At 38.5% G+C, this 23,254-nt stretch overlaps 1 protein-coding gene across 3 annotated transcripts in view; it reads left to right on the plus strand.

The window, feature by feature from the left end:
* The first annotated feature begins 6,631 nt into the window (after nt 1–6,631).
* The window catches only part of pip4p1a (phosphatidylinositol-4,5-bisphosphate 4-phosphatase 1a), a 28,762-nt gene continuing 12,139 nt past the window's right edge, over nt 6,632–23,254 (plus strand). Inside the window, exons 1-6 of one of the 3 annotated variants that reach the window (XR_007139112.1) lie at nt 6,632–6,826; nt 11,128–11,206; nt 11,536–11,638; nt 12,054–12,150; nt 12,755–12,840; nt 14,615–15,472. Coding sequence is in view for 2 of the 3 variants with exons in the window: in XM_027143150.2 (XP_026998951.1) it covers nt 16,048–16,165 (118 nt within the window). In the remaining variant the exon portion in view is untranslated. Of the gene's footprint in view, nt 6,827–11,127; nt 11,207–11,535; nt 11,639–12,053; nt 12,151–12,754; nt 12,841–14,614; nt 15,473–15,652; nt 16,166–23,254 lie in introns of those variants that run through there. The other 2 variants (XM_047806384.1, XM_027143150.2) reach the window with 2 other exon arrangements.

Raw genomic sequence — 23,254 nt, forward strand, 5'->3', positions numbered from 1 at the left:
CTGCTTTGAGACAATGTCTATTGTAAAAAGCGCTATACAAATAAACTTGAATTGAATTGAATTGAATTGAATACTGAAAGGTGAAATTCCTCTGTGATTCCTAAGTGTTCTAAGTGTTAGAAGCCAAAATTAACTACTGTTTGGTGTTATTTATAATTCTCTCCACCATGATTGATGCCCATAGACCAGACCACTACACTATTGCACATTATTCCACATGGGTTTAGGAGACCGGATGTAGTTTATTGCAAACATCAGCCAGGTTTGGATGTCATTTTTCCACATTCCCCCAAACATATGAGGACTTTGGGAAATTGTTATCAAATGTGGGGGCAACCAGTGCTTGCCAAAAATAGCTGCAATTCTTTTAAAGTTGGTCTAGGCCTCTTGGCAGCCTCCCTGATCAGTTTTTAATTTTATCAATCAGAGAATCATCCTGTTCTCAGTATTGTCAGTGTTGTGCCATAATCTTCTCCACTGTTAAAGAGTATTATCTTTATCGGGTTCCAATGTATATTCAATTTCTTGGAAATTTTTCAGCAATAAGACATCATACTTGCTTTGTAAGCTTTTTGTGGCCCATGACCTTTCCAGTTGTATGTTACCAAGAGGCCAAAAAGTCGTACTCCTGCAATAACCTCTGAGCTGAATTCAGGTAAGAGATTGCCAAAGAAGCATGCAGAGGCAGTGATAGAAAGAAAAACTCCTTTAAATTTCCTGAGCTTAACTGTGAGTATTTATACAGAAGAAAGGTGTAGTATTCCATGTTCTCTAACTGTGAGTCAGCTGCTCTATGAGTAGAGGGAGAAATGCATAGATATGGCAAAAGACTGAGCAGGGGAGCACAATATGGCCCTGAGGACAGCAAATCAGTCTGTCTTATCTGAAGACATACAGTTCTCAGATGATCAAAACAAAGGTTCTTGTTTTGTAGTCTGTGTTTGGAAAAAAGATATGTCAATATCTAGTGAAGTCAAATGTGTGAACAGAGAAAATAATGCGACTGTACTTTGAACAACAGGTGATGGCATGCCTTCCTTGGCAGCCCATTTGGATACTTCATCAGCTAGAGAGTTACCACAAGCCAATTCAGAATCTCCTTCGTCATGACACTCGATCTTAACAACAGCTAGACATTTTTAAGTAACTTTGAGAACAGACCAGAAACCTGTGTAGCATGTGTGTGCCAAATTTTACCAAAATCGTGAGCCACAACAAATGCATATTGTGAATCAGTGTAAATATTTACTAACTGATCTTTTAACAGACAGCATACACTTAGTAAAGCAACAAGTTCCGCAGCTTTAGCTGAATTAAATGGAATAGAGTGAGCTTCATATACAATATTAGGTAAAGAACAGACCGAATATCCACACAAGGTGGTATTATCAGTGGTTTTAGAACATGAGCAATTTACAAATATGTCTGCCCCACCCTCCAATGGGTGTTGTGACTGATCTGTGCACAGAGATGATAATTCTGAAATCTCAGTTGTGCTACAGCCAGCCATCAGGTGCCTGTTCCTCCAGTCAGTGGTGTTAAAGGACAACTGAGATATTTTAGGCTGTTAAGGGTTTGATGGTGAGATTGCTTGTGGAGATACAATGTTGTACAGTCATGTGTTGTGTCTGAAAGTTAATAAGAATGAGGATTACCTGATGTAGTGCACATAGTGGGTGTGAAAGGACAACTATTTCAGCATCTGAGACCATCGAGCTCAGGGATTGTTTGAGATAGCGCAAAGTGTTATTATTATCTTGCATTCAACCGAGGTTGTGCAGGAACCAAGATGAAATCCTCAGGGCCACAGTCAGACCTTATACTGGTGCAGTGGGCATTGGGTTCCTCCTAAGGATGTAGAGTTTGTAAACAGTTTCTGGATTTCAGAGGCATTGATGCAATTCCCCAGACCCAAATCTAGCTGAGAACTTTTGTGACGTTTTGTATTGGAGCATCTGAATCCACCAAGTAGCACCACAAACTGTCCAGGAGCTCACTGATGTTCTGAGATCACCAGAATACCATCTGCCATCTCATCAGGAGCATGCCTACATGTCTGAGTGCATACAGGCATGTTGGTCCATTCACTCTCTTACAATAAGAGTTACCATGATGAAATTTATGGATCGGCCTATAATTCAAATTTAAAATGATTCATTACATGAATTACAGTGTAAAGATTTTTACATCTAATATTTAGTTCATTGATGTCCACTGTGTAATGTAATTGTTCACTTAATTTTTTGAGCATTGTATGTTTCTGTTATAGATGTTGGTTAACTTTTGATCAAGATGCCTACTACCTCCTTGAATAGATCTTTAACATGCAGAGTAACATCCTTTGGTTTGTGGTTTGTGACCAAAAGCGATTACTTGGTCACATTTGTTTCATGGAGATGCAACACAATCATAGTTGGTCTGCTCTGTATACTGGGACATAACAAATGTTTTTAAAGTCATTAACATCTGCCATACTGTGCCATCTTCAAGTAATTTTAAACATATTATGGGAGTCAATGTGCATTACATCCTACAGATATTTTTGTGGCAAAATTAGCAAAAACCATATTTGATCACTCTACTTAGTAATTCTGAAAGATGCAATTATTGAGATCTACAAGAAAAAGAAATTCTTCTTTATAAAAGCATTAAGTGACAAAACAAGAGAGAGAGTATGCATGTGATCATGTAATGGTTAAAAACAACATACATTTTTTGTTACTTTTATGGCATTTGGCACACATACTTTTCCAGAGCGATGTACAAAAATGCTTTTAAATCTCTATCAATAAATACATTAATTTTGGTTCACTATGTTACAAACTTCAGGATACCAACTTCAGGATACCATCAACCTAAAACTCTGTTGTGTAACCACATACTTTGTATACAAAGTACAAGCAGGACTAGAAAGCTTAGCTATGACAGCATGACTGAAAAGGAAGAGCCAGACAGATATGAGGGCACCCTTGAACATAAAGTGGCCAACCACTCCACCACCAACAAACCTGAGTAAATGTGTGAAATCAGGGGACACCCAAACATCCCAGTTTACCAAAACAAACACTCAATACCCACAAACCATACAGATCTGCTCATTTACCTAAGAAAAATGCATACTCAAGCTGCTGCCTTCCAGGCTAACTGAAACTTGCTTAAGCACCTAAATATAGTTAAAGTTAGTTTGTAGCTTTGAACTGCTGTTGCCACAGTTGGTCTTTCACTCCAACAGTGAACATTTGATGGCTTTAGCGGGAAGGAATTTATGTTAAATTTATAATGATCTCAGAAATAACACTTATGCTGATACTTACATATATTGCTCAAAAGTTCAACTTGACTATATACACTTGTAGAAAGGACATATTTAATCACACATTATTTAACATGAGTTCCCTTTTGAGTCTGGTACCTCTCAAAGTTTATTCTTTATAATGTCTCAGTGAGTTGTTCCCTGTTTTTCCTTAGCTTCAGACTGTCGAAATGTGACTATATTTTCTGTATTTAATGTGAATGTTAGTATGAGATTTTAGTATGTGTGTGTCCACCATTATGAGTAGGTCCTATTCCATTCAGGATCTAGGATGGACACTGCTGATGTCAAAGTGTCTGTTGGAGTATCAAAATGAATATTAAAGTTTAGAGGCCTGAGAGGATAGTCAACAATGCCTCCACCTGACCAAGAGTATGGACCGCAGCTTACACCCGTACACCTGATTGCAGACTGACTCCACCAGTGCAGGGTATGTATGCATCCCTTTCAATACATTACATTTACATTTATGGCATTTCGCAGGCACCCTTATCCAGAGCAATTTACATTCAACTTAAGGGTTAAGGGCATGGCTCAGGGGCCCAGGAGTGGCAGTTTGGTGGTCTTGGAATTTAAACTTACAACCTTCCAACAGCAGTTGTTGAGAAAAATCTCAGAGGAGGAGTATGTGTGGCACAAAATAAATATAAAATAACTAATCTACATAAATAGCTCTAAACTGTACTAACATTAACTTTCACAGTAAAATTACCTATTAAGCTTAAGCGTTTTAGTTTTAGTAGATAAAGTATTCAAACAAAATAATCACTCAGAGAAGTGTGGAGGAGATCCAGGCATAGGAATCTCAGCTTCATGGTTAGAGGAAGAAAATTCATGACATCAAAGGCTCCACATGCATAACGGTTATTCCATGGATGCAGTGTCAGTCTGGAATGCGATGAGTAATGGGTGTGGAAATGATGGAAACTGGATCAGTTTGTGTGGAAACTTTACAGGTAAGAGCACAGTGAGAAATAGTCACAGGCATGGAAGAGTAGTTGGAGGGTTCAGTGCTATAAAGGTGATCCAGAAAGTAAGAGAGTTCCACAGCCATTGCTGATAGCTGGAAGCACCTACAATGGCAAAGGCGCCGGGAGTGTTAGGAGGTTTGGGATTACATTGAACCTATTCATGAGGAGAGAGAAAGAAAGGCATTCAATTATGCATTCCTTAAACCAGTCCAAAATAAAATAGAATTGATAAGAGACAGACTAGGGACTGAGATAAGCCACACCGAGCGCTAAACATACATAACCATTTAAAAGCACTAAGAGCAGCAAGCACTAAAATAATACTGTAGGTTGGACACTGTAAGAAATTACAGATAACTGCACCCAAATTCCACTCCAAGATACACATCTAAAAGAGCTCATTCCTAAATAGGTTAGGCAATATGTTTAGGACTCTAAACATATAAACTTGATTCAATCGTTAGTATGGGAGCGGTAGCAGGACATCAAGGATCGCCACGAACAAAGGGTCTACATGACCATGATTACCACTTAAAGTGACCACTTGGTTGATAACAATTGTAACAATATAAAGCCAAGGTGTACGTGACCATGATTAACATTTAAAGGTGTAGCCCAGCCATTTGGGAGACACTCGGTTCTTAAGCTCAATACACATTCAAAGCAGAACCTCATTTAAATTACCAAAAGGGAAAACAGTATAAAATGCTTGAGAAGGATTTGTTCGGGGTTCTTACTGACGCCGATGAACCCAAAGTACCTCATTTTGTCACTGCTACTTGAATAAACTTCTTGTTCTTCATTAAGATCTTCACCATTATCGTCTTAATTTTACACACGCATTTTTTTATTTCTTACATAGACACATACAAACATTTAAGGCATTAAAAACAGTTAGAATGTTTTTAGCTTGTGAGCAGAATCAGAAAATTGAAAACTAGTGACTACTTACCTTATATAGAATAGCCAAAATGAAAACAGTGAAGAAAAACTATCCACAGAGATTTTGTTGCCAAATTTTCACACACATGTGTTCTCTAAATCTTGGGTTTATCAAATAATTATTAGTAATTAGAGAACACATTCATTCAAGTTTATGTAACTAACAAAGATGTTCAATTTATTCATTTATTTCCAAATATAACAATTCCATGAGAAAGATGTTGAAAGAACATTTTTCAATTATATTTATAAATCATTGGCAATTACCTGAGATATCCTATATACTGTAAACCAACTAAAGTTTGCTTTTGAAAAATTGTTGCTAAAATGGTTGTTATTGATTACAGTGATGCTCTTTTTGATTGTATGTTTGTAAACGTCTAAACTTTAAATAAATGTTTTTCTTGTCTTAGTGCCACTGCAGGATGCGTCATGTGATGGGTCAATATGGAATGATTTAGTTTTATGAACTAACATGTCATAATGGATTAAATTGTGGCCCCTGGCACAGTTATATTCCCAGATATGGTACCTGTCACGATGTGACACGGTGAGACAAAGGCGATTGAGGATCCAAGTGCAGTTTTAGCTTTTAATAGACAAAACACAAACAAACAGTAGGCAGGCAAAACAGATCGGGACACTGAACAGGAACAGAGAACGGCACAGACCAGATACAGATACAAACACAAACACGCAACGACCAACAACCGGGAAGTGAACAGACAGAGTAGATATAGTGGACAGGAGCCAATAACAAAGCAGAGACGATTAGAGACAAAGACAAGACACCTGGGGAAGAGATGGAATGTGATTAGTGTCCATGGTGAGCAATGAGTGGGCGGAGCAAAACAATTAATACCAGGGAGAGACGGCAGACAGAAACAAGGGGAAAACACAGACAGATCCATTACAGTACCTTTGTATAGAAATAAAAAAAAATTCCACAGTAAAATAGGTTGAACTTTATTTTCTCTGTACATTAGGTCATGCTCACATCTTTACCCCATTTTTAATATATAATTATGCTGTAATTAAATTGTTGTTTGAGAGTACTTTACAAAATAACATCTTTGTATTATTTGTAAATGTATAAAAGGCTTAAAACAGAGCCTGACTTTTTTCAGTCAAACAAATATGTTACATGTGCAGGAGATTTCACATTTACATTTTATATTTACATTTATGGCATTTGGCAGACACCCTTATCCAGAGTAGAGTACACAAGTGTTTTAATGTCTGTAATCAATGAATACATCAACAGAGAGTGTCTGGGACATAATTTTCCCCTGCATTATTTTGTGTTATTAAGTGTTTATTCTCATTACTGCATTGTTTATTCAATCCAGTGGCAGGTTCCACGCGCACATGGAGGAAGCAGACGAGATGAGTGATATGTATCCGTGACAACAGTCTCCATGGAAACGGTAAACAGTTCTACAGACAGCACTGAAGCCTCTGAAACTTTTAAGGTCCGGCGTCTAAATTACATAAAGGTAATAGAGATAAAATGGAGTGGTCATCTTTCCAAAATCTACAGTCCCTCTCCGACTTGCTGTCTCTTTCAGCAGATGAAGAAAGCGTCTCTGAAGACTGCAAGGTAAACAGTTACTACCGTTTTGTAACATTGCTCTGTAGCCTGATCACAGCACTGACAGTGAACGCTGTTATTTATTACTGCAGTGATGCACGGTTACATCCACGGGTGCGTGCGTACGTGGGTGCGTCGGGAAATAAAAAATAACCTTGTGATTAATCACGGGTGGATGAGATGGGCACAAGTCATTAATGATGCAAATATTAACTACATACTCTGAATATCAGAAGGAAAATTCGCTTCCGTTCTATAAATTTCGGGCTGTAAATATATGGTGTGTTCTGTAGACTATAAGCAAGGAGTTCAGTTCAGAATCAGAATCAGGTTTATTTCCACTTAAGTAAAGTTGGTCTCATATTCCCAGATTCGATTTTCCCGAGTCAATAGCTCCTGGGCTACTGTAGGGTACTGTATTATTTCCTCATAGTAATAATAGAAGCATAAATAGAGGAAACACAGTTTATAAAAGTTGACAGAGACTGACATTCCATCTAAAGTCTGAAAGGGAGTAAAGCATGTGTTTATGCTATTAATAAAATGTGCGGGTCTGGTGCGGATATCTTATTCAGAGAAAATTATGGTGCGGGTGGGAGTCGGTTCGGAGTCGGGTGGGTGGGAGTCAGTTGGGAGTCGGGTGGGTGGGAGTCGGTTGGGAAGTTTGAGTTGATCCACGCGTCTCTAATTGCCGGAGAAACGCCATGAGTGTTCAAAATGAAAATAATGTGACGCACTAGTTACGCAGGACAGACTAAATGAAGCCTACTGTATTTCTCTTCTCATTGAACTTTAAACATGAATGTCATTAAGCATTACTAATATTTAATACCACATAAACACGTTTTCTTTAAAGAATTGGTCTATAGCTTCAGTGGGACGGGTTTACCAAGGCGTATAATTTCCACAATGGGAGTATAATGTAGAAATTATACTCACCTCTCTTACTTTTACAAGGTCATAGAGGGGAACAGCCTCCAGGTTCACAAGGTCATTGTCAGGGACGGTGGGGATAAACGCAGACCCAAACGCAGGGATGACGAATAAAAAAAGATTTATTAACAAAACACAAAGCCGAGAAAATAAATATACCATAACTAGAAACACTAGCCAGCAAAACCATGAACCAAGAACCGAAACACAGAAGATGACAAGAGACGATACAAAAACTAGGAAAATAAATACACATAATAATGAATCAATTATATCAATTAATATGTCCAAGCTGAAGTATGACACTGATATATGACATTTCATTAAACTCTGGAATGAACTCATAATTAATCAAAGCTTTAACCTCTTTGAGTGACCTGGCAGGATTTTTTTTTTTAAATGTTACTGTTTACATTCTTGCTAGCTGTGTAAAAAAATGTGATGAGTGACTATGTTAAACAACTGTGTGAAGTGCATCAGTGTGGAGGGGAGTAACGTTTCTCTAGGGAGTCTGATTTTGGAACAGCTTCAGTCTTTTATTGCATGGATTGCAGAAGATGTTGGAAAATATCCTTTGAGACTTTGGTGATTGCATCATGCAATTCTGGCAGAATTCCAGGTGTACTTTTTACAACCATGGTAAGCAGAAAAAAAGCCTTTCAGGATGCACAGATGGGCTACAACAGCAGACCATAATGGGTTATAGTTTTTTTTAATCTTTCAGTTTACTTATTATACTTAAGATTATTTTTCCTAAATCTATTTGGAAAAACAGATTTGAACCTTTATCGGGATCAAGATGTTTCTGAAGATCATTAAAATTTTATTTTATGATACCACTTCTTGTCACCGAATTGTGTTCAATATAGGTTTTAATATAAAATACATAATTCCAGAATTTTCATTGAATAAACAATAAATTTAAAGTTTAAAATTAAGTTACTATATATCTCTAACATCTATAGCTAATGAGCAAGTTGGAGGTGACAGTGGCAAAGAAAAACTCTCAGAGATGATATGAGGAGGAAACCTTGAGCGAAACCAGAAGGGAACCCATACTCATTTGGGTGACACTGGACAGTAAATAATGTGAAATTGAATAATGTCCTTCCAACAGCAGTTTGTAATTGAGTAAACTAGAGACCCAACACTAATTTCTTCCTGCTGAAGACTTCAAATGATCACTGATGAAGACCTAACCATAAAGCTGACTGAACACAACAGTGGTTCAAAGAAGGCTTGACCAACTCTATGCGGCCCCATCCACAGCAATCCATAGGTCACTGGCCGTCCATGCAGATCAATCCCCAGCAGAGTGCGCACTGGGTGATGAAACTCAAACCAAGGGTAGGGCATCAGGATTTATGAAGTAGGTCCAAGTAGCTAAACACGGCTCACTATGTCCTACAATGATTCCAGAGGTGACCATGTCATAGAGACCAGCATTACAAACAAGGTGAGAGTGAAACTCAGCAGCCAACTATTTGGTTGCAACTAATAAGCAACAGGCTCAATGTTTCCTTAGCATAAGGTATATAAGAGGAAACCCCTATTATGGTAATCATGAATTTGAAACATATCACTTTCAGCAATAGGAAAAGGCACCTCCAAGGGGGAGAATAAACATTGTCTAAGCAGAAATTTGAATCTGCAGGAAGAAGTCAGGACAGCCAGATCTGTCAAACTAGGGCCTCAAGTAGGCTGGGCAAGGTGTGACCTTCACAATAGAAAACTTTAAATAGGCCAACTAGTAGAGGCTGGAGCCATTCCACACATCTTACCTGTTAAGTACAGTAAACCTGAATGGATATGTGATTATAGAGTACCCTATTGTGGAAGCAGTGTGTTGGTAGTTGAACCATGGCGCACATCCTCTCTGGCTGAAAAACATCACTTACCCAGTAGAGATATAAGAGGTACCATGACACTGTTAATGCGTGTCAACATCATGGAGCAAGAATGGTGGATGAAACACTAGGCCAAATGTCAGGCCACCATGAGCTTTGTCAATGAAGCAGAAAAGACTTTGGCCCAAAACACCATCAAACTCAACCAACTGCAGTCAGTCAATGTATGGGAGATGAGGGTCAATACAGAAAAGATCTCCACTGCTCTGAATTTGTCTTGTTCAGTACCCTGAGACCAGAGGTGGTAATTTGGTAAATGGAAGGAATCAAAATTATCATAGAGGGGTTAATATTATTATAGAAGGAAGGTTGTGAGGAGCAGAACAGAGGTCAGTAAAATAATTAAGAAAAATACAAGTTAAATGAAAGAACTGAAAAACCAAAGTTCATTGTGTGACTTCTTTTTGCAGTACTCTAACAATGCATGGGTTTCTTTGTTTAACAAAAGAAGGATAGATCTGTCAATGGATGTTAGATGTTCCCACAGATCTGTAGATGTATCAGAAGGGCAGATTCAGACCCAATTGCAGAGCACAGGCAGGGGTTCCATTTGAAAATTTTTAATTTTTTATGTGCTCAAAAGTCCAAACAGATTCAATAAAGTCCAAGAGATTCAAAGAGGCAGGGTGAGGAAGAAATACAATAGAGTGCTCACAATAAGCACAGTCTTACTCACCAAGTACACTTTAAATCCACACACAATAGCAATAAAGGGAAACAGAGTCCAGTTGCAAAGGGAGTAAGCTGGAATCTGGGGGAAAAAATGCTTAATCATATGTATAATTGGAGCCTGGCAGGGTCATAATCGAAAGGGCAAATGCAGGAAACAGCAACTCAGGCACACAAGGTAAATTGAGAAGACCATCTGGGGAGGAGCACATGCTGGAAGTATCCTTATATAGTGCTAAACATAAAATTGCCACAGACCCTGAAGTGCTCCTCAACAAGCAGGCTTGGACAGGCTTGAGCTTGAGCACATGGAACATGGGATGGATGTGCAAGACTTTGGGTAGCTTAAGGCATAGCTTCTGAAACGCTTTAACTTTTAGCTCTTAAGATCTTTAGCTCTTTTATTCTTCAATGAGCTGGAAGAACTCCCTTCTGAAGTTGGATGTGAGCTTTTGCATTTTTCACTTAATTACATAATCTCAGCTGCATACAGTACATTTTTACCTTCTAAAACTGCTTCATAAAGACATTCATGGTAAGAATTTTTTACAACATACAGAAAACTTTTCACACAGTATTATTTGCCTCCACTTTTCTACACCGCTATTCTGGAATGATTTATAAATTGCAGAACTATCTGGGGTAATCCATAAGTGAATAGTTCACTTTTTGTTCTACATTTTGCTTATTCTTTCCCTAAATGCATCCCCTTGCAACACTGAAGATCTAAATTTAAATAATAAGTATACAAAAGTGTTTTTGCATTATTGCTAATATTGAAAATATTCTTTACCTATGTAGGAGGTAAATTCAATGGCAAAATTGGGTCCTGGGCTTATTGGTGCTTGTTCTTCTGCTTCTAGCCAAGATAACAATGCAGGTGAGCTCTATTAGCTATTATTAAGAAGTCTATTAAGTGACTTAAGTTAGATTGAATCAGAACTCAATACACTGATCCAGTGTATTGAGTTCTGATTCACTTTAATATAAGTCAACTTAGGGTGTCTGAAATAAAGGTTCGTTTAAATTTAAATATTTGCAGATCTTTGAAATTATAATTTATGTAATTAATCAGGTAATGTGCTAAGGCCAATATGGAAATGCTTTGGAATATTGATTAAGAAGACAAGAAAAACAGTCTAAATGACTGAAACACACCTGTTTTTCTCTCATTCTAACTCTTACACATGAAAATGTTTAAACTGAAAGTCCATAGTGCCTGTGTGAAAAACACCAAAGACATCTGGGATATGGAGGAAGTGATTGAGGCAACACACATTGATGACCTTGAAGATCCACGTCCTCAGCCTGAGTGAGTGTGTAGTGTCAAGTAAAGTGTCAAGTACAGTGCTGTTTAGACTGCCAGCCTTCAAAACACACACTCATGCCCAATCTCTTAGAAAAGAGGTTCCATCTTCTAGCCTACGGTGATGTTTGGATCACAGGGGGAATACTGAAAAAATCTATACAGAACCCTATAAAAAGTTTTGTTTTCAGAATTAAGTCTAAGAAGAACCAATTTTGAAAGTTAAAATCCAAAGAACTTTTCTCTTAGGGTGGTTATTGGTTAGGTCAGATACATTGCATATATTATATTGTTTAGTGTTTGCATAACTGGTGTGTGTATATAAGCAGTACCAGCAGATCCCAAAATATTACAATTCTGTATAATATAAGAGCAATGACTGTGTTTCTGAAAGGCTGTTTATGTGAGTATTTGTTTTTAGATATGAGATTATCCTGCAGCAGAGTGTGAATACTGTGGACCTGTTTCTGGGCATGAGCGAAAAGAATCCATCCTCCATGTGCTGTGAGACCATGCTGGTATGCTCTGTTTATCACAACAGAATTCGCACACAATTGCAATCAACATCTACCAGTATTGTAAGCCTTACATGCATTGACAACACTATTCTGCAGCACTAATACTACATTGGGGGGGGGCACGGTGGCTTAGTGGTTAGCACGTTTGCCTCACACCTCCAGGGTTGGATTCCTGCCTCCGCCTTGTGTGTGTGTAGTACTTGCATGTTCTCCCTGTGCCTCGGGGGTTTCCTCCGGGTACTCCGGTTTCCTCTCCCGGTCCAAAGACATGCATGGTATGTTGACTGGCATCTCTGGAAAATTGTCCATAGTGTGTGAGTGAATGAGAGTGTGTGTGCCCTGCGATGGGTTGGCACTCCGCCCAGGGTGTATCCTGCCTCGATGCCCAATGATGCCTGAGATAGGCACAGGCTCCCCATGACCTGAGAAGTTTGGATAAGTGGTAGAAAATGAATGAATGAATAATACTACATTTATAAATACATCTACAATAGAATGACTGAATAAAGATCCATTTAAATAAATTTTAAGAGAGGCTTTTTAAAAAAAACAACCAAAAAAAAAAAAAAACCAAAACATTTAACTCTAACTCTGTCTCTTGTAGGTGAGGGTGAAGTTACCGAAAACTCAGGCTTCTGATCTTTTGCTGGATGTGAAGGAGAGATTTATTGATCTAAGAACTCCGAATCAGTAAGATTTAAACGATTAGTATTCATACATAATACATACAGAGACATGAATTAAATAAACACAGGCTTATATTTTTAATTCCTTATGTTCTAAAAAAAAAAAAAGTATTAGCTTTTCAGTAGCTTTTCAGATTTCTGAATAAGCATAAATTCCATAGCATTTGAACTCAGGCAGCCATTACATAAAACAGAGCTCCACTAGTAATATCCACCTCATTTACAGTGAAAAGAGCTTTACCACGTTATTATGAACCTGAGGAGTCTATAAAAGACAATGATGGAAACAATAGAAAGTTGGGGGAATGTTAAATGCTCACATGTAACATATTTGCCTAAAACAAATGGCTAATAATATGAACTCAATTTTTAATTCCAATACCAAACAAATGATCTCTAAATGAATAGGTAAGTGAGTCAGGACTGCACACAGTCTCACTCAAATGTTGCTATTCACAAAAATGATTATTTTACCAGCCATTACTACTTAATTTAAATTTGGAAGGGCCCACTGTGTCAACCTACTATGATGAATATTTTATACTAAATAATATATTTTTACTCAGGCTAAATATTTGGTTTGTATCAACCATAGTAAATAAACACAGACATTGTTTCTGATAAAATTGCTCAAAGAATTAACAATTGTACTGTAATGATACGTCGTCAGACGGAGGATCCATTTTCACGCTTTATTATGGCACTCGTGGTACAACAGGCTTAGATCAGAATTGGCAAACACAACAACGTAGATGAGGCAGAGATCAGAATCAGTAACACGGGCAGAAGGTCAGGGCAGGCGGCAGAAACAAAGTCAGAAACCAGGAAGACACAAGAAACAAACGCTCAGACCGATAACACAGACAAATCGAGACTTCTCACAGAGGTCAGGTTCAAGGCTGCTAATATGGGAAGTGGGTAATTGGAGCCAGGTGGCGGTGTAATTAGTCTCGGTGAGCGGGTGGTGGGAGGTGTAGTCCGGAAGCTGTTAATACTCAGGCGAAGGTTCCCTCTGGTGGCGATCGGGAGACGAGGCAGGTGCTTCAGCCATGACCAACAATTCAAATTCTATTAGGATTATTTGCACAACAATATTTATTTGCAGCAGTGCTAAAATTTTACTCAGACGATAAATCAACCTAGCTACTTCCAACAAAAATAGAAGTCAAGCCGACACACGTAATTTAATGTGTACAATAGATTATTTGTGTCAAAAGCTGCCCTAACACTATAACCTAATACTGTCAAATGCTGTCAAGTATATTACTGCTGTCTATAGGTGTCTGTGTGTAGAGGAGTCCAGGGTACAGCTTATTTTAGTAGTAAATGTAGAGCAGGGGTTTCAAACTCAATCACAGAAGCGACATAGTCTAAAACATAGTCTAAGGTGCTGGCCAAAGATTAATTATTCAACAAATCAAAACTGACTATGATTTTTACAGAAAAGTGAATTCGAACAGCTAGGCAAAAATTAAACTTAAACAATAAATAAATCTTTTTCAATAACCTTTAGTACCTTAAAGCTAAATGAGAATATTCCACAATTGAACAATTTGCAAAGCTTTCAAATAAAATTGTCTTTTGATTTCAGGAAAAGTGAAAATAGGCTATTTAGTTTTCTCTCTTTTGCCTGTGCTGGATTAATAAGAGACATGAAATTATTTCAGTGGCTGGATATAATTGTATCATGGGCCGGATGTGGCCTTAAGTTTGTCTGATGTAAAGGTACTAAAACCTGCAGCACAGTTTCTAATACAGTCCCTCTCTTCTCCCGACAGCAAACTAGCTCTGCATCTGCCCCACTCAGTGAACGATAGCAAAGGCACAGCCAAATTCAATACAAGGAGATATGAACTGGAAATCACACTACCCCTGAACAGACATCTGGACTAGATCAACCTTACTTGAAAAGAAGGAATGTGGATCTCATGGGCTGCCTCTGAAGAAAAAGAGCTTTCTCATTAGCAGGAAGGCATATTCAGCTATGGATTGTTTCAAAGTATTTTAACCCTTTTGGACACTTTAAAAATACTACCTTTTTATGATGTTCATGGACAAAAAGGTCCACTATATTAAACTTATATAAAAATATATATCAGATTAATTTTTTTCAATTGTTTTTGCATAAATCTTTTAAGCATACTCATTTTTAATCAAAACTACTAAATCTTTTTGAAAAAAATACTTTTTATTCACTAATTAATCAGTGATGTCACAATTTGCATAAAAATACACACAAAATGACTTATTTTTAATATAAAAAAAGTAATGGTTCCATCTGCTGGGAAGAGATAAAATGTGCAATTTGTATTGTTGACCAAAAATTGGGCCATTAACCCATTATACAGGCCTGTGCAAAGAAAAGCTTATTTTCAGGCTTTTTTACATGGAGGTCTGTGTGTGTGTGTGTGTGTGTGTGTGTGTGTGTGTGTGTGTGTGTGTGTGTGTGTGTGTGTGTGTGTGTGTGTGTGACATTGTAGAGATGAAGATGTTAAGATTCTCTTTAGGAGTGACAAGGTTGTACAGGATTAGGAACATCAGAGGGACAGCTCAGGTTGGCTGTTTTGGGGACAAGGTCAGAGAGGCTTGAATGAGATGGTTTGGACATTTACAGAGAAGGGAGATGGATCTACCAGGTAAGAGGTCAAGAAGAAGGCCAAAGAGGAGATATATGGATGTGTTGAATGAGGACATGATGTTTATTGGTGTGAGAGTAGAGGATGCAGAGGATAGGTGGAAACAGATGATTCGCTGTGGAGACCCCTAGAGGGTGAAGCCGAAAGTAGAAGAAACATTGAGAGGAAACAGACTCAAAAAGGAACCTCATCTGGTGAACCTCAGCTTTCTAACAGCACACTATATAATGAAGTGCGATCGTGTAACCATGAGCTTTTGACCACCTTATAAGTTCGAGCTTAAGATCCATTTCTGATTTCTTTATAGTTGTAACATAAACTCTATTCTGTCGAAGCCATCAAATGTTCAATGTCCGTCAGATGCCCGAGCGTAAAACCGACTGCTGCAATAAACAGCTACATAAAATATTTTTCCGTTCAACAAAACTAATGTTTTTTAAGAGACGACAATAGCAGAAACGCGCATGCGTGTACGTTGCCACGGCAGCCGGCTTGTAACCATGTGACGAAAGCGCGTCCAGCTGCGCGGCTTGGTGGGTCGACAGTGCGCCGTGTCTCCGTGTCTCGCTCTCGTTATGGCAGACGGCGAGCGCTCACCTTTACTCTCAGATCTCGGCGATGGAGCTGCCGGCAGCGGAATCGGCGGCCTTTCTCCTGGACCGAGTCCGTTTTCGCAACCCAACAAACCACAGAGTGAGTATTGATCGCTAGCGGAGGGCGGAGCCAGTGGTTATAGCTCTGCTGCCACACACAGGCCCGGGCTAAGTGTTGTGTAAACGTGCATCTGTCATCACAGTCTTTGTGTGCATTTAGTTTATTTCTGGATTTTAGTGAAGTAATCAGCTGTTGGTTGCGGGAGCAACTGTGGTGTTTATTGCCCAGCACGGGAAAGGAAGGGACGTTTATTTGTGTGAGAATGTTTAGAATGCTCATTGCTTAGGAAGCCAACGACTTCCGCTTCCGGTGTGCAGCGATTAGATGTGCGCCTGACTGACGTCTGCTGAATGAAACAGTTTAGTGACAGTAAATAAAAGTAATCTGCTTCCAGCCTGTTGTACTGTACCAACATTAGCTACATTAAATAATGTCCCCAGTTGCACACAGTGCGGGGTTTGTTTTGGATTCAGCATTTAGGGTTTTACATGAGAGAAAAATTATGTATTGCATCAACAGTCGGTGACGTTTACAAACAGTGATTGGCATTCATCAGTAATTTAATGTTGTAAAGCTGTTCTACATTTATTAAAGTATTTCCTCCTTATGGGCGAGAGTTCCTGTTTACTTTATCATTTACATTTACAGCATTTAGCAGATGCCCTTTTCCAGAGTGACATTTTTTAAATCTCATTTTTATACAACTGAGCAATTGAGGGGTAAGGGCCATGCTCAGGGGCCCATCAGTGGCAGCTTGGTGGACCTGAGAATCTAACTCACAACCTTCCGATTGGTAGCCCAACACCTTAACTACTAGGCTATCACATCTCACTTTATATATAGTAACTAAAGTACTATAGGCTACTGCTGAGATTGTCTTATTCTATTCTTCTTCTTCTTCTTTTAACAACAACGATCAATCATTTTTTGTTCTTCATTTAATTTAAATGTGTGTGAGAGACATGGCCAGTTATATTGTGTCTACTGTTACTCAGGTTTCCTTAATAACTGCAAGACTGAGAGAATTTATATTAGTAGAAATATAAAAATCTCTACTTATATTGGCTATTGGTACTTTGGTGGCAATTTTGGCTAGTTAGCCAGGGTCACTTTTATAACAGAGAAGAAACAAACTGCTCTTCAGTGACACTAATTACCATTGGGCTGTCAAACAATGTCCAACAATGCTAATCTCAGTAGCATGTGAAAAATGTAACCTGAATTTACGTGTCCGTGTCCTTTACAATAAGGTGCAGCCTCTGAGTTTCTTCACTGGTATATCAGAGCCCAAACAATCCTCTGGGTACAGATGCTCTACTGTAGGGCTTGTAGCTACAATGTGAAATGAGGAATCATTTTATTGATTGATTTATTTTTAAGAACTTGATTTAAAGCTTTTAACCAAAGCAGGACGGAGTTCATACTGCATCTAAATTCAACTCTGATGTGCAGTTTAAACAGTCCTATCAAGATAGTATTCAAAATGATCACCATAGTTGTTTGACTCCTTTTTAAAACCTAATGACAAATGAGACCAACTAAACAATCCTGATCAAAAGTTTACATTCCCTTGAAAGTGGCACACCTGTGACTCATTGTAATTGTAATTAGTGTCTGTGTATAAATAGTCAGTGAGTTTCATATCTCATGAGGTGATGCACTGACTTGGCTGGATATTGCATCATGAGGAAGACAAAAGAACTGCCAATTGACCTGTATAATAAGGTATTTTATAAACTTTATAAAACAGGAAAATTATCTAAAAAGTTATCTTAACGCTCAAAAATGCCAGTCAGTACTGTTCAAACGCTGATAAAATGAGATGAGAAAATGAGTTGACCAAAAAGATTTCACCCACTACTGCCAGAGGAATTGTTCGCAAAGAAAAACCCACAAACAACTTCTGGAGAAACACAGGCTGCTCTGAAAAAAGTGGTTGTGGTGTTTCATAGAGCACAATAACGAGGTACTTGAACACAAATGACCTGCATGGTTGAGTTGCCTCAATATCATTGAGCCACTTTGGGGAGATCTCAAGATAACAAAAGATTTACAGGAACTGAAGGCATGTTGCCAAGAAGAATGGGCCGCTATACCACTTGAGAGAATTAAGGACCTCATGCACAATTATTACAAAAGACTGCATTCCATCATTGATGCTAAAGGGGCAATACACAATATTAAAAACTAAAGGTATGCACTTTTGAACAGGGATTTTTTTCCTTATTTTCTTTATGTATTGTTTCATTGTGCCATTCTTTTGGTAATGTAATCTTACATATTAATGTTCTATAAGAAATTAATTAAATTTTTTTGCCCTCTCACTCATGTCTTCTTTAAAAAATGGTACACAACTTGCATATTCTCCCAATGTATCCAAACATTTGAGCACAACTGTATATACATGGAGTACTAATAATCTGATTGTTGACTTCAGTGCATTGCAATTGTCAAGCTGTGTATCAGTGGTACCCAGGTGAACAAGTGCTTTCTGCAGGGAAACTGTTGTTGTGGTTTGTTTATTTATTTATTTATTTTATTTAATGGAAAGTGACTCATCAATTGCTGGCCAGAATAAAATTCCCCCACATTATAAAGCACCCTTCCTGATGCCGGAAAAGCAGGAGGGCATAGAAAGACTGACGTCGGCATGCAGCACACTGGGGTGTATACAGACCTTTATGGCTTAAGACACAACAGACCAGTCTAGAGCTTTTTGCTTTTTAGGATTTGTTTTTGCTTAGTATAGAGATCATGATTCTGAGACTTCTTATTTAAAACCCTGCACTCTAGGTAGCAAACGAGGGATAATCCTTGGCTGTATGGGCAGGTAGGGTGGTGTCCCTCCAAAATGTTCATCCTCTTGAAACCATAGAACTCTATACAAACTGAATCAGTCTTAAATTAATTATAGACACGAGAGACTGTCCCACTTGGTTTTTTTTGTTACGTGAATGTAGTTCTGGGGAGGAAATGCATCAGCCTGTGAACATGCCATGTAGCATGTTGAACGTAAAACTAACTTCACCATCATCTCCTTTTGATGAAAGTTTGTGTTACAGGAAATCATTATCCTTTATGTCGACAGACAAGGATTCAAAAAATCCATAATTTTCAGTTACAGATAGTGGCATTACTATTGTCACTTTAAACATTATTTGGGTTTTACAATTTAGAAGTGCAAGTCAGAGTAAGACATCATCTATTGGTTGAAAAGTTATGATGCATTTTTGCAACAGATAGTGCTAATTAATTTTTTGAAGTACTAGTTATTCGTATCTGTTATTTCTGTCATTTGACAGCTCATAGTTTTAGACTTCTAAAAACAATTGAGCGATTTGGTTGAGTTTTGCTATATTTTTCTTTTTTACTTCTGTAAAATGAAAAACGCAAGTCACACTTGTTTATGGTGACAGTGCTCTAAAAGATTGATCCAAATGCTCCAAAGATGGTTTATGAACTGACAAAATAAAGGCATTGTTCGAATCTAACCCACAATACACGACGCGAGAGATTGCAGAAACTTTGAACATCCATCATTCAAGGCTTCACAACAACCTGAAGAAGCTTAGACATGTAAGCAAGCATGATATTTGGGTTCCTCATGTTCATTTGACTGTGCGTATAAACATCTGTTATATGCTCATTAAACATGAGGAAAATGATCCTTTTTTGAAGTGGCTGATAATGAAGTGGATTGTTTACAACATTGTGTTGTGCAAATGGTCTTGGTGATGTGCGTCAAACAACAGAAGAAGGTTATGCTTTCAGTGTGGTAGGAATTTAAACTGATGAAAAAATGACAACCCAATATTAATGGAATATTCCAAACAAATGTAAGGAGGAAATGGCTAGCTGCATTTTTCACACTTGGCTGTCTAGCTAATACATTTCATCTTTTATTGAATGACTGTTTTGAATGTATTTTATTTATTTGTTCTCTCTCTTTTGGCTGCTCGATGTCGCCACAGAGGATCACATGGTCTGCATATTAGATTTGGCACAGGTTTTATCTCGGATGCCCAATATGATGCAACCCTCCAATTTTATCTGGGCTGGGGACTGGCACTGAGATTGAACAGATTCAGTGGCTGGGTTAGCTCCCTGCCCGGGAATCGAACCTGGGCCATGGCAAACGAGGACCACCAGGAGGCCTACTTGTTTTAATTTTTAGTTTTGTTCTAGCTTGTTTCTTTATTTTTTATATTTAATATGCCTATTGTTAATGACCTTCATATGAAATAATAGTTTCATGAAATTTTTATTTTGGAATTTGTCCATGTAATACAATTGATAGTGTCATCCACATATAAAAATACATTTATCCCTGCAGTAATTATATTTGATTTGAAGTTGATCAACTGAGGCTTAAGGTAACATCATCTTATGCATCTCTAGATTAATATCATCTTATTCCTACACATCCTCAAGTGTAAGAGTAGGATACCAGTGTTTCTCTAGAATGCCCATTTTTTTGTGTAAATTCTTTTGTAAACGATTTTACAACTTAAATAGCTTTTTGTATTTAGTAACTCTCTGTTTGGGCTTCTAGCAACTCAGTTCAGAGGTGGCGAACACAGATACAGTAGGCAAGGCTGGTGCAAACAGTACTTTTTGACTTGTTTCACAGAGGCTGAAACGGCAGGCAAAGACTCATGCTAAATTAACATGTTAAATTTTTATTCTGCCTCGATGCCCAATGATGCCTGAGATAGGCACAGGCTCCCCGTGACCCGAGGTAGTTCGGATAAGCGGTAGTGAGTGGGTGAGTGGGTGGCTGGGTGAGTGGGTGGGGTGAGGTTAGGTGAGTCAGTCAGTCTTTTTATTCTTGGTCACATATCCAGCTGTTGCAGGTGGTGTGCAAGGAACCAGGCAACTCATGTAGCACTGGATAGCAGTAGGAGCACCCAGTCAAACTAACCTTGGCTGTGCCAGCTGGTTATAGGTTTGCCCTAGCGGTGGTTGAGCCTACTCTGTGTCTTATTTTACAATTAGGTGATTTAAACATGGCAAACAAGATGTTAGGAAGGGGGAGGTCCTACTTCCTCCACTTCTTATCTATTAGTGACCATGGTCAGCAGAGATCAGTCAGTAATTTTGATGCAAAGGTTGTACCTTGGTCAGTCAGGAGGCCTTTTTGGATCCCCACATGGGTGAAGAGAAGGATGTTTTCCTTGGTGAGAATTGGGTGGCAAAATCCATTCATTCATTCATTCATTCATTCGTTCATTCATTCATTTTCTACCGCTTATCTGAACTACCTCGGGTTACGGGGAGCCTGTGCCTATCTCAGGTGTCATCGGGCATCAAGGCAGGATACACCCTGGTCGGAGTGCCAACCCATTGCAAGGCACACACACTCCCATTCACTCACACACACACACACACACACACACTCCGTAGTGCCAACACAATTGGCAAAATCCATGACCAATACCAAATATTCCAATACCAAACCAATATTCATGGCCCCAGGTGGATTTTGTCACCGGATTTACCAGATTCATGCCCACCTCTACGAGTGCTTTTTGTTGTTTCAGGTGAGATCGTGCTGGGCTCAACACAGATGGTCCACTTGCAAATCTCTGTGGCCACATTGTTGGTGGGACAGCCTGCAGTGTGAGAGAATTTTCTCCCTGAACATGGCATATTTAGTTACCTTCCCAGCAGCAGGGAGTAGTCGGCCAACTGACGAAAAAGGTGGCAATAATTGTGGCCTCTCTGGCCATTCATCCTGGTCAGTTATGCCCCCAAATGTAACAAATTTGTGACAAGCACATTATGTTCGCTGGTCTGCTGGATGTCCAGGTAGTGCTCTGAAAGCTGTGTGGTCTTGTTTTTTTTTTGCAGGCAAGGCTGGCCCTCTAGGGTGCGTGTCCTTTCTAATTGGGAATGTGCTGCTCTCAGTTGTTGCAGCATAGCACAAGAAAAGGCCTAGATACACTGTGACCGGTCAGGGAGCAATCAAGCTAAACCTACCAACCAGTCTCCTAGCTACAGTGAGTTGTCACCCTGGTTTCACAATATTGAGACTGTGTCTGTTCACCAAGCTAAACAGAAATGTAGAAACACTTCACAAATCTAAAGCACTTACTGTTAATGACACTATTTCTGATCAGGAGTTTAATGTACTGTGGGTAACAAATTTGGATTAAAGAAAATGAGTACGTAGCTTTAAATAAAGCTAGTCTGCCCGGATACAGTTATATACACTAGTCTTGCCTAATGGGCAGGCCAGGAGGTTTTGCCGTTATTTATGTTGATCATTTAGGCTTCACACCAAAACTTGGGCATAAATTCAATGTTCAAGTTCTTTATGCTAACATATGTAGCCACAAAAAAAGTCTACTTAGTTGATTTCCCTTATTATTATTATTTACAGACCCCAAGGCCGTGTTCTGAATTCCTCTGTAAATTTGTGGATTTCATTTCAAACCTAGTAAATCCAGAAGACCCTCCGAGAACAGTTGTCAATCCTAAATTCAGTAGGGGTTAATCAAAACATAATGGGACCCACTCATAAATAACATTCGGATTAAATATAGAACACGTTAACACATTTCTACATTCCAAGTTACAGTGGTAAAAAAGTATTAAACAAGTCAGAATTTTTCTCATTAAATATTTCTAAAGGTGCTGTTGACATGGAATTCACCAGATGTCAGCAATAACCAAAGTAATCCATACAAACAAAACGAAAAAATTCAGAAATCAAATTGTGTGTAATAAAATGGAATGCGACAGGGAAAAAGCCTTTTCCAAAACCCTTTTCTAATGGCTGCTTCAAACTACAATATGCTTTTTCTTCAGCAATGGAATCTTTACTTTTTGAAACGATTGTACCTTCTAATTCCAGGTCTTTCTGAAGCTCTCCAAAAGTGGTCCTTGGCTCTTCGTAAACTGTTCTGAAAGTTCTTTTCAGTCTTCCGTCAGAAATCTTGTGAGGAGCACCTGGTTGTGGCTGGTTTATGGTGTAATGATGTTTTTTTTCCACTTCCAGATTATGACCCCAACAGTGCTCACTGGAACATTCAGAAGTTTAGAATTCATTATTTTACCAATGCCATTAGTATGTTTTGCAATAGTAAGGTTGTAAAGGTCTTGACAGAGCTCTTTGCTTTTACCTAT

The sequence above is a fragment of the Tachysurus fulvidraco genome, chromosome 22, assembly GCF_022655615.1.
Source record: "Tachysurus fulvidraco isolate hzauxx_2018 chromosome 22, HZAU_PFXX_2.0, whole genome shotgun sequence".
NCBI classification, from domain to species: Eukaryota; Metazoa; Chordata; class Actinopteri; order Siluriformes; family Bagridae; genus Tachysurus; species Tachysurus fulvidraco.